This window comes from Euleptes europaea, chromosome 17 (assembly GCF_029931775.1).
Source record: "Euleptes europaea isolate rEulEur1 chromosome 17, rEulEur1.hap1, whole genome shotgun sequence".
Taxonomy (NCBI): domain Eukaryota; kingdom Metazoa; phylum Chordata; class Lepidosauria; order Squamata; family Sphaerodactylidae; genus Euleptes; species Euleptes europaea.
This window is the reverse complement of record NC_079328.1, coordinates 36,362,174-36,375,588: the sequence shown is the minus strand read 5'-3', so window position 1 is coordinate 36,375,588 and position 13,415 is coordinate 36,362,174. Positions and strand designations below refer to the sequence as shown.

Sequence of the window (13,415 nt, the reverse complement as noted above, 5' to 3'; positions counted from 1 at the left end):
TTATTGCAACTTCTGAGCCCAAGGTTGACTTTAGGAGCCACGGTATTTGCAAAAGCCATTCCTCGCGGTGTCGGCGGCTTGCCGAGCTGTCGCGGCTACCTGCTGCATTTCTGGAACTGCCGCCGGGGGGCACCTGAGGGGTGCTGGCTGATAAGCTGGCTCTTGCGGGCTGTGCTGCTGTCTCCCGAGCGCACCCTCTGCCGGCACCCTGGAGGAGAATCCGGTCAGCTCAAGCCGCAGCTTCCCAGGGCTCAGGGTACTGAGAACCCCATGCTAAGACTCCTGGGAGGAGAGACATCTCCACCCTCCTGCCCCTATTCTGCAGTTTTTCCTACTTGCATGTAAAGGAAGACAAGCGGGGAGGGGGAGCGAGGAAGAAGAGGGTGTCTGGCTTAGTGCAGGAACACGCGAAGGCGTTTCTTGTCCCTCGTTGCTGCCGCTGCCTAGGAATCCAGCTTGATGAAGACTTTGGGCCGGGAGAAAATCTTGAGGGCCTCCTCCACCTGCGACAGCTTCTTCTCCAGCCCCACCCGCCTGCTCTGCAGGTTCAGCGTGTCGGCTCGCAAGGGAAGCAGCAGGAGGTCTTTCAGAAGCTGCTCCTGGCCTGCGCAGAGGGGAGGGCGAGAGGGAAGGGCAGACAAATTACAGGCGGCCTCGCCTTTAGAAGAAATCTTAGCTGAGTCGTTGTCAGGTTCGACTGAGGAGTCGACCCTGTGGGCGACTGGAACAGGAGTGCTGAAGAAACAAAAAAAGGTCTTCTCCAGATCACACTCCACCGCTCCAAACCCCCGCTCTTAACCACTACACCACGCTGGCTCTCTGCCCAGTATCCCCAGCCCAGCTAGGCTAGACCCAAGGGAAAAGGGGGAGCTAGAAGCAGATTGAGAACTCATCTTCGAGAAGCACCAGGAGCCAATCAGGTCCTCAGACTGCTTTCCATTGGCTGGTTCTTGGCTCAACCAAGATTGCAGGACATGGCCTTAATTCCACCTTCCTGTAAGCTTTTACAAGGAGGGGAGCCATGAATCAGGTCCAGGCTCAATCCTCGGAAACCCCTGTGAACAGAAATCCCAGGGCGCAGAAAAGATTCACCCCGAGACCTGCAGCCAGTCCGAGTAAGCAGTGCTGGCCTAGACGGGGCAACTGTCTGACTCAAGATGAAGCTGATTCGTACGCCCCACCGCCCATCTTACTCTGTTTGAGGTTGTTCAGGGTTTCCACACGCTGGCTCTCCGGCATCAGGGAATGGCCCTGGGGCGTGGCGGGGTCAGGCAGGTTGCGCCGGCGTTCCTCTGCTTCTCTGCGCCAGTGGTCCTTCCTCTCGAGCAGGCTGGCATAGCAGAAAGGACAGGGTCAGGAGAGCCAAGAAAGCCGGGAGGAGGAAATGATCTCCGTGCCCCTAAGGAGATGAGTGTGGGGCCAGCTCTGCCCGGCCTTTCAGGTTGCAACAAACTGGACTCCAAGCTCAAGATGCGACATGGAGAGGGAAGGAGTGGCATGTAAGCCAACAGCAGACACTGCTTTTGTTGTGGAAGGGACCACCAGGGCCATCAAGTCCAACCCCCTGCACAATGCAGGAAATTCACAACTACCTCCCCACTCCACACCCCTAGTGACCAGAAGATGGCCAAGATGCCCTCCCTCTCATCATCTGCCTAAGGTCACAGAATCAGCATTGCTGACAGATGGCCATCTAACCTCTGCTTAAAAACCTCCAGGGAAGGAGAGCTTACCACCTCCCGAGGAAGCCTGTTCCACTGAGGAACTGCTCTGTTAGAAAATTCTTCCTAATGTCAAGATGGAAACTCTTTTGATTTAATTTCAACCCGTTGGTTCTGGTACGACCTCCTGGGGCAACAGAAAACATCTCGGCACCATCCTCTCTATGACAGCCTTACAAGTACTTGAAGATGGTTGTCATGTCCCCTCTCAGTCTTCTCTTCATGCGCCTAACTTGTTACGCACCCAGCAATGACAGCTGCTGTAGCCTAGCTAACCCAGCAGCACCTTAGAGAACAAGGTTTCGGGGGGGAGAAGAAGAGTTGGTTTTTTATATGCCGACTTTCTCTACCACTTAAGGGAGACTCAAACCGGCTTACAATCACCTTCCCTTCCCCTCCCCACAACAGACACCCTGTGAGGTAGGTGGGGCTGAGAGAACTGTGAATAGCCCAAGGTCACTCAGCTGGCTTCATGTGTAGGAGTGGGGAAACAAATCCAGTTCACTAGATTAGCCTCTGCTGCTCATGTGGAGGAGTGGGGAATCAAACCTGGTTCTCCAGTTTAGAGTCCACCATCCAAACCACCGCTCTTAACCACTACACCACACTGGCTCTCCTATGCAAGCACTGGGTCATTACTGACCCATGGGGTGATGTCACATCCAGACGTTTACTAGGCAGACTATGTTTACGCGGTGGTTTGCCATTGCCTTCCCCAGTCGTCTTCCCTTTACCCCCAGCAAGCTGGGCACTCATTTTTCCGACCTCGGAAGGATGGAAGACTGAGTCAACCTTGAGCCGGCTACCTGAAACCGACTACCACTGGGATCGAACTCAGGCTGTGAGCAGAGCTTTGACTGCAGTACTGCAGCTTACCCCTCTGCGCCACGGGGCTCCTTGGGGTGTATAAGCTTTCGAACATCAAAGCTCCCTTCATCAGTTACAAGCCTGAATGGAGATCCCTGCTGTAGCACAGTAGCAAAGAGGCGGAGCTGAGAAGTAGGAACTCCCCGGATTGAATCACACCTCTGACAGGTATCTGCTTTTGGAATACTAGTCTCTTTTAGCCTCAGTCCTCCACCTGATATATTGGGGATCATTAGCACTGACCTACCTTACAGGGTTGTTGTAATCATCACAACATAACAATGTCTGTGAAGCAATCTGAGCACTCAAAAGTACTATAAAGAATGGTATGTGCCCCCCCTTCTGAACTGTTATTTGATGAAGAGTTTGCAATCATAAGGAAGAAATGAAAATACACCCCGGCTGCAGCTCACTAATAATCTGTTATCTTCTAGCCTTCCCGCTACAAGTCCTTTGCATGGCTTCCTGTGGCCAGAGTTGCGCCTGACTATCTGGGCTGCAGCTTTCATTTAGAGAAGGGTTCTACTCCTTAAGGCTCCAAATGTTCAAAAGCTCGCAAGGAACACTTGGTGAATCTTAGAAGTCAGAAACAGCGCTGCATGATTTGCAGTGGTTGAGGCTCACTACTCCTGCACATCACCACTAGAAATACATCAGGCAGAACACACACAAATGTCCTCCCCTGAGTGCAAAACTGCTGATTTCCTGGTCTACAATTTTGATGGGTTTTTTTTAAAGCACAGACAAAAACAGGGAGGGAAGCTTGCTTAAAAGTATTACAGAAAGATGATAATTCTCAGAAAGCCCCAAACAGCAGATATTAGATCCCACGATCACATGGCACTTCCTTGCACAGGTAGAACCACAATCCTGATACTCACACACACTAATGCTTTTGGCTGTCAGGCTCCACTTCCCAGGCCTTCATTTTGTCCTCCCAACAACCCTGTGATGCAGGCCGGGTTGAAAGAGAGTGACTGGCCCAAGGTCACCCAGTGAGCAGGGATCTGAAGCTGGGTCCCCCAAGTCCTACTCTAACCATGATGCAACGGGACAGCCTGTCCATTCCTGCCTTTCTGCCAGAAACTGCTAGAAGGGGAGGGACCCTCTGTACATACTAGCGGGGGACGTGGCCTTTTTGCCGGGAGTCGTACTCCTCTTGCTCCTTCCGCTTCTGCTCCAGCACGTCGGTGAGCGACTGCAGGGAGCGCGATCGCCGCAGATAGGCTCGTTTGGCGTTTTGGGCGTTGTGGCTGACAAAGTCCACCTTGCTGTTCTCCTCCAGGGCCTGGAAGGAGAACAGTGCATGTCTCAATGGTGGTAGCAGCAGCTCCTGGCAATGGGAGACCAGAGAGGATGCTTTTCCGCAGGGCTCCCCCCCTCCCCCCGTCACCGCTTGTGAGATAGAGGAAGCGGGAGGCACATGGCGGGTGCATGCAGCCCCTCACCTTGACATTCTCGCCTGGGACTGGCGCCACTGCAGCATCTGCGGTTGCTCGCAATTGAGCAGGGTTTTGGGACAGCGGCCTGCGGGGGTGAATTCCGGTGCCGCAGCGGGAGTAAGCTCTCAGGAACTTCTGAGCTTCTGAATTCGGAGAAACGGAGTTCTCCTGGGATAGACAGAAGAGGAAAACGAGAGAGATGCTGATTATGATAATTTTATTTACACCATGCTTTTCTCCCCAAAGCAGATGATTGCATCATTCAGCCATCTTCCACTTTAGAGAGCCAGTGTGGTGTAGAGGTTAAGAGCGGTGGTTTGAAGCAGTGGACTCTGATCGGGAGAACTGGGCTTGATTCCCCACTCCTCCACATGAGCGGCGGAGGCTAATCTGGTGAACTGGATTTGTTTCCCCACTCCTACACATGAAGCCAGCTGGACTCAGCCCCACCTACCTCACAGGGTGTCTGTTGTGGGGAGGGGAAATGAAGGGAAGGCGACTGTAAGCCAGTTTGATTCATCCTTAAGTGGTAGAGAAAGTCAGCATATAAAAACCAACTCTTATTCTTCTTCATCATCCTCCCAACAACAACCCTGTGAGGTAGGTTAGGTTGAGAGAGAGAATGTGCAGCTAGCCCAAGATCTCTCAGCAAGCTTTTGTGGCTGAGTAGGGATTTGAACCCAGGTCAAACTGGTCAAAATCTAGCACACTAGCCACTACACCACTTAGAACCCCGTTCTTTCCCAGGCAACTATGAGCAAGTCATTTGGCTTTTATCCCCACCAGAGCTAGAAGGTGCTTAGCTGGGCTTATTTCTATCCAGGCAACAGTGTGGGGAAAGTGTCGATCCATCCCAGAGTCATGGCGGCCATTAAAATCCCTCCCAACCTGTAGAGACTGGGAGACCCTTAAAGACTGCAACTACACCAACTGAGCCAAGAGGGTGAAGAGAAACAGCTCCAGACGGAAACTAAACACCATCCCACTGAGTCAGGCAATGCTGAGACCTTGGGGAGACTGACCAATGGGGCCTAGTTACTCCAGGATTACTGTTTTCCCACAGAAGTCCTGTCTTACCCCTTCTATGAAGCTGAGAAAGGCCACAGGGGTTTCTGCATCTGAGGTGAGGTATTCAATCATCCTCACCTAGATGCGCACATAATGCATGGGATTCTGAAGGTATCATTTCTTCACACAACGCATAGTTAAACTATGGAACTCCCTGCCCCAGGATGTGGTGATGACTGCCAACTTGGAAGGCTTTAGGAGGGGAGTGGACATGTTCATGGAGGAGAGGGCTATTCATGGCTTCCAGTAAAAATGGATACCAATCATGATGCATATCTGTTCTCTCCAGGATCAGAGGAGCAGGCCTATTATATTAGGTGCTTTGGAACACAGGCAGGATAATGGTGCTGTAGTCGTCTTGTTTGGGGGCTTCCTTGAGGCACCTAGTTGGCCACTGTGTGAACAGACTGCTGGACTTGATGGGCCTTGGTCTGATCCAGCATGGCCCTTCTTATGTTCTTATGATCACCAGGGTCCCTGGCTTACCACATTACGTTCATGCCTGTGTAGCACCACCCACATGGCAAAATAACTGTGGGGCAGGGAAGCACCTTGATCTGAGACGAGCGACTTCTCCCCAAACCTACCAGGGGATTATCTGGTGGAATGTTCTCTGCCACAGAGTAAGATGTCCTGTGAACACGAGATATTGTGTTTCGCTGAATCGGAGCTGCCTAGCTTGGCACCGTCTTCCCTGATTGGCAGTGGCTCTTCCATGTTGAGAAGCCTCCTTGTCTCAATTACCCAAGGTTCGGGGGGTAGGAGATATGCTGGAGATTGAACCTGGGACCTTCTGTGGGCCGGGCCAATGAGCTAAGGCATCTCTCCAATACAATATCCACCTTGCAAGGTCTGAGCATTTCCAGGCACTCACAGGGAGGGGCCGTGGCATCTGCTTGGCATGCAGAAGGTCCCAGGTTCAATCACCAGGCAAGTGGGTGATGTGAAAGACCCCTGCCTGAGATCCCAGAGAGCCTCTGCCGGTCTGAGTAGACAATACTGACATTGATGGACCAAGGGTCTGGTTCAGTATATGGCAGATTCATGTGTTCGTTGAAGCACGGGAGAGTGGGGAAAGCCAACGGGCATGGCGGCGCTCGGTGGTACCTGCAGCTTGGCCTTCACTTTGGACTCCACGTTCTCGTACTTGGGCGACTTCCACAGGGCTTTCACGGGCTTGGGCTGGCTCAGCTCCCTGGCCTGCTCCTTCTCACGGCACTTCCTTTGAATCTCTCTCAGGAGCCTCAGATTCACCTTCTCGTAGTCTTTGCACTCCTTCCCTGCATGGTGAGAGAAACAAATGGTCACCCCTTAGCCCTGAGCCGCAGGTACAAATGCCCTCTGGGCTGCTCAACAGGCCAACAGCCAGGTTTTCTCTATGTCAGTGTTAACCACTGGAGACCATTCTGTTCACAGAAGAAAAAGAGTTGGTTTTTATATGCCAGTTTTTTCTACCACTTAAGGAAGAATCAAACCAGCTTACAATTACCTTCCCTTCCCCTCCCCACAACAGACACACTTTGATGTAGGTGGGGCTGAGAGTGCTCTAAGAGAGCCCAAGGTCACCCAGCTGGCTTCATGTGGAGGAGTGGGGAAACAAATCCAGTTCACCAGATTAGCCTCTGCTGCTCATGTGGAGGAGTGGGGGAATCAAACCTGGTTCTCCAGATCAGAGTCCACCGCTCCAAACCACCACACCACGCTGGCTCTCCCACAGTTCTTAAATGGGCATAGGAAACCAGGTTGGCCTTCCTAAGCTGGCAGTGATCCCCAATGCCCTGTACGGATGGCACCTAAAGGGGAGGGAGGAAAAGGGTGGCAGCGGCAAAGTAAAAGGGCAAGAGCTGCTATCGAATGAAATGTATCCTTGAAGAAATATAAAAAGCCCAAATGTATTTTCAGGAAGCAAATGAACAGAGGTGACCGCAAATTTAATTCTGGCGACCGGCAAGGGTAAGCCCTGGGGGTGTCATTCCACCATAAGAAGACCGTTTTTAAAAAGCCACTAGCAAAGCAGAGTTGGGAGATGCTGCCTCTTTTTAAAAAGAGGTCAGGCCGCATCGTGAGGAGAGACGCCGCATCTGTGTCACAGGTGGCTGTCATTCAGCATTTTAAATATTTACATCCCCTCCGCCCTTGCAACCAGACAACTGCCTCCCAGAGTGGCTAACAAATATCAAAGCTGTGAAAAATACACAGCACACAATAACGAGGAATTAAGTGTGCACGCCATAAAAATGGGAGGCAGATTAACAGCGGCAAATTAAAGTTGGCAAATCAATTTGGAGAGAATAAACAACGAAATGTGCAAAAGCTGCCTTGCAGTTCCTTTCCCTCCCGCTCCCACCCAGACTGGGAAAGGAAGGTTTTCTCAGCAGAAGTGGGGGGGAAACTACAGCCTCATTGAAAAAAACCCAACAGGCAGCTAAGCCCAGCCAAAATACAGCATGCTGTACGGGTGGTGCTACATTCTTGACATAAAGAGCAATTCATCACATATGTATTTTATTTGACATCCAGTTACTCATTAGTGTTGGGTCCATTTTTTTTAAACGATCAGCATACCCTATTTTTATATTTCAAAAATAAGGGAACAGAGATGTAACATTTCAAGAGCACTGAAGCAAATTTTAGATACAAACGTGTTTTATTTCTGTGCTGTGGGTGAACTCTGACAAATGGCTTCTGAAGTTTAAGCACAGTTCGGTTTAAGCCAAGCACCTACTGGCTAGTGCCAGGATCATCACCAACACATCTCTCCCTCCCTCCTTCCCTCCAGCAGTTTTGACAACGGCTTTGTATCTAAATTAAAGGACAAACACTTCTACATTTAAGCATATGCACAACATGTTTTAAAAAACGGGTTTTTGAAAAGGAGGACGGCCCGCTTGAAGAATATAGGGAGGGACAAGATTAAGATATGAACCAGCCTTTGGCTTGCAGGTATGCATTCAGGTAAAGAAAACAGAAAATCCGGGATCACACTGTGGGTATCGCTACTGTTAAAACTGAGACATCTGTCTTCTCCCTAAGCCTCATCTGGCGCCAGCTTGGACTGCATTTTTTTTTTGCCAGAGAAGCTTCATGTGTGCCAGTTCAACTGTGCAAGGTGTCCCCATGCCCGCAATCTGCATTCTCAGTAGCAGCTGGCCCTGGCACAGAGGCCTTCCACGCGATTGGGCTCACACACGCACATGGTAAGCAGCTGGCAGGCGCGATGCCCACTGTGCAGAGGGCTGGCAGTGGAAAGCATTATTCCGTGGCCACAGTACAAGGGCTGTAATGTTAGAATCAGTCTTCCGTTTCCCATTCTTGGCACCTCCAAGCCGATGAACGGCGCAATCCTGGGCTGAGTTACACCCTTCTAAGCCCTCCAACTTCAATAGAAGGGTACAACTCTGCTAAGCGCTGCACCATCAGGCAGCAAAACACCATGGGCACTTTGCTGCCTTTCTAATAGCCGTCTAAAGAGAGGCAAGCCAACAACACCCTGCTCTGTCGTCCTGGTAGGGATCAACTGCCATTTGGCTCTTCCTCTCCCAGAACCGTCTCCTGCACCAGCTGTTCATTTCTGAATTAGCTTATTTCCCCTCTGCACATGAACACACCATGAAGCTGTGTTATACCAATTCAGATCATCAGTCCATCAAAGTTAGTAGTGTCTACGCAGACTGGCAGCGGCTTTCCGGGGTCTCAAGTTTAGGTCTTTCGCATCACCTCCCGCCTGGTCCTTTTAACTGGAGGTGCTGGGGATTGAACCTACAACATTTGGCATATGAACACATGAAGCTGCCTTATACAGAATGAGACTCTTGGTCCATCAAAGTCAGTATTGTCTACTCACATCACCTACTTGCCGGTAAAGAACTTCTTTTCATCAGTGGTGGACTTGTATAAAAAGCCAAAAATATTGGCAAATGATTCATCAACAATTACAGAAAATGCTTCAGGTGAATTTTGAACTAGAACCCAAATTTATGCTGTTGAACCCTACCTACAAAGCGCTATACCAGTACTTGACTTCAGCTGCCAGAATTGTATATGCCAGTTATGAAATCAACAGATTAATTTGTGTTGAGATGGCAGCCTTTTTATGATTATTATGTAAGAGGTAAATAAATAAGTCAATAAGGCTGAAAGAAATCTAAAAGAGGATTTTCAGAGGTATATAAGATGTGCATACGTTTAAGACAATAGAAGACATGGTATTAGATTTGTATAAGTTTAGCTGATGTAGAAGTTTAATGGATGAAATATATTTCTGTTCACCCTAGAGAATTTTGAGATGAAGCAACGCTTTGAATAATATAATATTTGGGATCACTTCTTCTTTTTTTACCTTTTAAATTTAAACTATGTAGAAGCTTGGAGAATGACATATTTTTTATCTTATTTCTGTACCCCTTTCTTATAAAATAAAATAAAAAAAATTAAAGTCAGTATTGTATACTAAGACTGGCAGCAGCTCTACAGGGTCGCAGATAGAGAGGTCTTTCACATCACCTACTTGCCTGGTCCCTTTAGCTGGAGATGCCACTGGTTGGTTGCTGTGTGAACAGACTGCTGGATTTGATGGGCCTTGGTCTGATCCAGCATGGCTTTTCTAATGTTCTTATGAGCCACAGCCCCTCCTCATTTCTTTGTACTCATTTTTCCTTTTGTAGAATGCCTATTGGGATGCGTAATGGTATGTTATAGCCCGACCTTGGCAGACGTTGGAAGCTAAGCAGGGTCGGTAACTTGGATGGAGGACCACCAAGAAAGGCTCTGCAAGGAAGGCAATGGCAAACTGCATCTGCTTCTCGTTTCCCCTTGCTGGGGTCGCCCTAAGTCGATTGTGACTTGATGGCCCGTACATACATAACATGCTTATCAGACTGTAAGCCCCTTATTTTAAACAGTAAACTGCCTCAAGTGCACTGGCAGAAAAAGCACAATATAAATTTAATTTAAAAACAAACAAACCTGGGCAAAGCTTCCCCCCCACTGCAGCCACCGCCACCCCACACTGGTATCTGCCTCCATGCAGCTGTGCCCACTTACGCTTGGTTGGCAACTCCTGGCAGAAGGAAATCCCATCCAGCTGCAGCAGGGCTCCCACGGTGCCTCTCTGGCCCACCTCCAGGATGTCCCTGGCGTTGGGCCTGATCCGCGGAGGGGGCTGGGCGAGGCGAGCGCTGTACAAGGTGGGGTAGAGAGTCGCATCCGGAGGAAGGGGCCCTGGGAGCAGATCCAGCTTCAGGGAGTTCCCTTCTAGCCTCCCCCGTGCTAAAGACACAGAAAGAGAGAGTCAAATTTAGCTGCCTGGTCACACCCACCGTGCTCAATCCGTGCCCAAGAAGAGCCTTTTGTCTTCCCAGCAAGCAAGAAAGCACTACAGCTCTCTCTGTGTGTGTTATATACTGTCAAGTCAATTCAAATCTATGGCAACCCTACGGATTAATGACCTCCTAAACAGCTGAACATTGAAGAAAGCTGATAGGAAGAAAGTAGACTCCTTTGAAATGTGGTGTTGGAGGAGAGTGTTATGGATACCGTGGACTCCCAAAAAAACAAATCAATGGGTTATAGATCAAATCAAGCCTGAACTGACCCTAGAAGCTAAAATGACTACACTGAGGCTGTCGTATTTTGGTCACATTATGAGAAGGTAAAAGTCACTGGGAAAGACAATCGTGCTAGGAAAAGCTGAGGGCAGCAGGAAAAGAGGAAGACCCAACAAGAGATGGATTGACTCTATAAAGGAAGCCACAGCCCTCAGTTTGCAAGACCTGAGCAAGGCTATCAAAGATAGGACATTTTGGAGGACATTGATTCATAGGGTCGCCATGAGTCGGAAGCGACTTGACAGCACTTAACACACACACACACATCTTATCATTGACAGCCATGCTCAGGTTTACAAACTGAAGCTCTTGGGCTTCCTCTTTTGAGTCAATCCATCTCATCTTGGGACTTCCTCTTTCCCTGCTGCCTTCAACTTTTCCTAGCATTATTGCCTTTTCCAGCTAATCTTTACTCACAATGTGACCAAAGAACGATAGCCTCAGTTTAATCATTTTAATTTCTAGGGAGAACTCAGTCTAGGGCCAGTGTACACCCTGCTCTTCAGAGGTATCGACCCCTCCTGAAAAGATCCTCCCCACAATTTCTCTGGAGGAAAAAGATCTTGTTGTTACCATACTGAGACAGGGCAAACATCTTCCACACCAGGACATGTAATAACACCTGCACCTTGCCGAACACCCACCTGACAGGGGACGTCTGTAGTAATCTGGGCAAAGGGTGGGGTCCGGAGGAATAGGCCCTGTGATTCTGGAGGGGCCCTCTGACATCTCAGCTTCTGCTCCGCAACCAAGAACCGTAATGTCTTGCTTTCCTTCAGCCTCACGTGCTGGACACTGTTTGTCTGTACCAGTTAGCGTGGAACCGTAACCAATGTAAGAAAGGACAAGGTGCTAGAGAGGAGCTTCTGCTGCAAAGGAAAACAACCACTGGATCAGCACAGAATCAACACAACAACCAGCAGAAAAAGATATACATCCGACATCTTCCACATCGTGTCGCTTCCTTGACATTAAGTACCCAAAGGTCAAGAAAAAAATTAACATCCAAGGCCAAAGGTTATACAATATAAAAGTTATGTCAATACAAAAGATGTATATATTTATTACAGGTTAAAATCAATAACATATATAATAACATATATAAGGCAATAGCCTACCAAACCAACATGCTCAGATAAACATACAACACAAATAGACGTAAAGTTACAAAATTAGACTTTGACCAGACCAAAAGTGTTTCGGCCAAATGGCCTTCAGTGGTCAAAACAATCACAGTTCCAGACTACAAATATACATAACTTTCTTAAAATCTTTATGACTGTAAGTATGCTGTTTGCAGGATAACAATTAATAGATATAACTGCAAGATTTTCTCGTCTGTTTTAGGCTTTCATACAAATGGGAAACTAATCCCTGTGTGCGTTTCCCTCTTCAATGAGCAGTTGTTACATTTCAGACATAAATAAAATTGTCAAAATCCTCATAGTCATAAAAATGTCTCAAAGTCTGGAGTAGTTATAAAGTATTAAGCTTTCTTGGCATTAGAACTTAAGAAAAGCCATGCTGGATCAGACCAAGGTCCGTCAATTCCAGCAGATGGTTCTCACCGTGGCCAGCCAGGTGCCTCTAGGAAGCCCACCAGCAAGACAACTAGAGCAGCATTGTCCTGCCTGTGTTCCACAGCACCTAATATAATTATATATAATATAATTATAATAAGAACATAAGAAAGGCCCTGCTAGATCAGACCAAGGCCCATCAAGTCCAGCAGTCTGTTCACACAGTGGCCAACCAGGTGCCTCTAGGAAGCCTCTAAACAAGACGACTGCAGAAGCACCGTCCTGCCTGTGTTCTACAGCACCTAACATATTTGGCCTGCTCCTCTCATCATGGAGAGAATAGGTATGCATCATAACTAGTATCCACCCTATTCTGATCCTTCACATGGGTAAGTTGCTCCTACTGTCTGCCTCATTTTCTTTTCTTTTTTTTGCTGCCATCACAGCTGACTCAAAGCAACTCTGTGGGGTTTTCAAGGCAAGAGATGTTCAGAGGTTGTTTGCCATTGCCTGCCTCTGCGCAGCGACCCTGGACTTCCTTGGTGGTCTCCTGTCCAAATACTAACCACAGCCGACCCTGCTTAGCTTCGGAGATCTGGTGAGACCGGGCTAGCCTGGGCCATTCAGGTCAGGGGTCTGCCTCATAGAAGCAGCCAGTTCAGCCTGGGAAGTTTCAGGCAGCTAAAACAGGTCTCCTATGAGGCTCCTTGGCCACTCCTGCCATTGTCAACACTGAGGTGACTCTAGTGCCCCTCCAAGCCCCCCCCCCCCAAAGGCCCTTTCCGACTGTAAGCACGTCTGTGGAACTTAACCTAATGGGATTTGACTCCTGTACTGTTCTTGCTGAAAAAGAAGTTAGGGTAGCATGGATATAAAACAAAAGTTCCCTGGAACCTTAAAAACTAAGAACATTTATTTTGTTCGCTGCAATTGATTGTAACCTACACAATAAATGCTGTCACATTTATTGCAGCATGAGCTTCTGTGAGCCACAGCTCATGAAGCTCATGAAGTGCCAGAGCTTAGTTTGAAATCAAAGCAGTCCGGGAGCTGATTCAGAACACCAACATCATGGCACAAAGTCAATTTGCATCACAGCCTACACATTAAGCCCTGATTTATATGTTTAGGTGGGGGGGGGAGGTTGTGGCTCACTGGCAGAGCATTTGTTTGTAGGAAATGTCGGCTTCC

General features: G+C 48.7%; 1 protein-coding gene across 1 annotated transcript; it reads right to left on the bottom strand.

Moving 5' to 3' along the window:
- Positions 1-438: 438 nt before the first annotated feature.
- ENKD1 (enkurin domain containing 1) lies at positions 439-11,460 on the bottom strand. Its single transcript, XM_056862828.1, has 7 exons — positions 11,349-11,460; positions 10,142-10,366; positions 6,206-6,378; positions 4,037-4,198; positions 3,707-3,876; positions 1,194-1,330; positions 439-604 (listed from the first exon to the last, which is right to left on the bottom strand). Exons 1-7 carry the CDS (start codon positions 11,431-11,433, stop codon positions 444-446), a joined length of 1,113 nt encoding a protein of 370 aa, XP_056718806.1. The 5' UTR covers positions 11,434-11,460; the 3' UTR covers positions 439-443.
- Between the last annotated feature and the right edge of the window lie 1,955 nt (positions 11,461-13,415).

Excerpts from the sequence above, each read along its gene's own strand:
- ENKD1 (XM_056862828.1), bottom strand. The coding sequence starts at position 11,433 with ATGTCAGAGGGCCCCTCCAGAATCACAGGGCCTATTCCTCCGGACCCC. Across the intron at positions 10,367-11,348 it reads CTACAGACGTCCCCTGTCAG|CACGGGGGAGGCTAGAAGGG; the intron begins GTGGGTGTTCGG and ends CTGTGTCTTTAG. Across the intron at positions 3,877-4,036 it reads TCCCAGGCGAGAATGTCAAG|GCCCTGGAGGAGAACAGCAA; the intron begins GTGAGGGGCTGC and ends TTCTCCTTCCAG.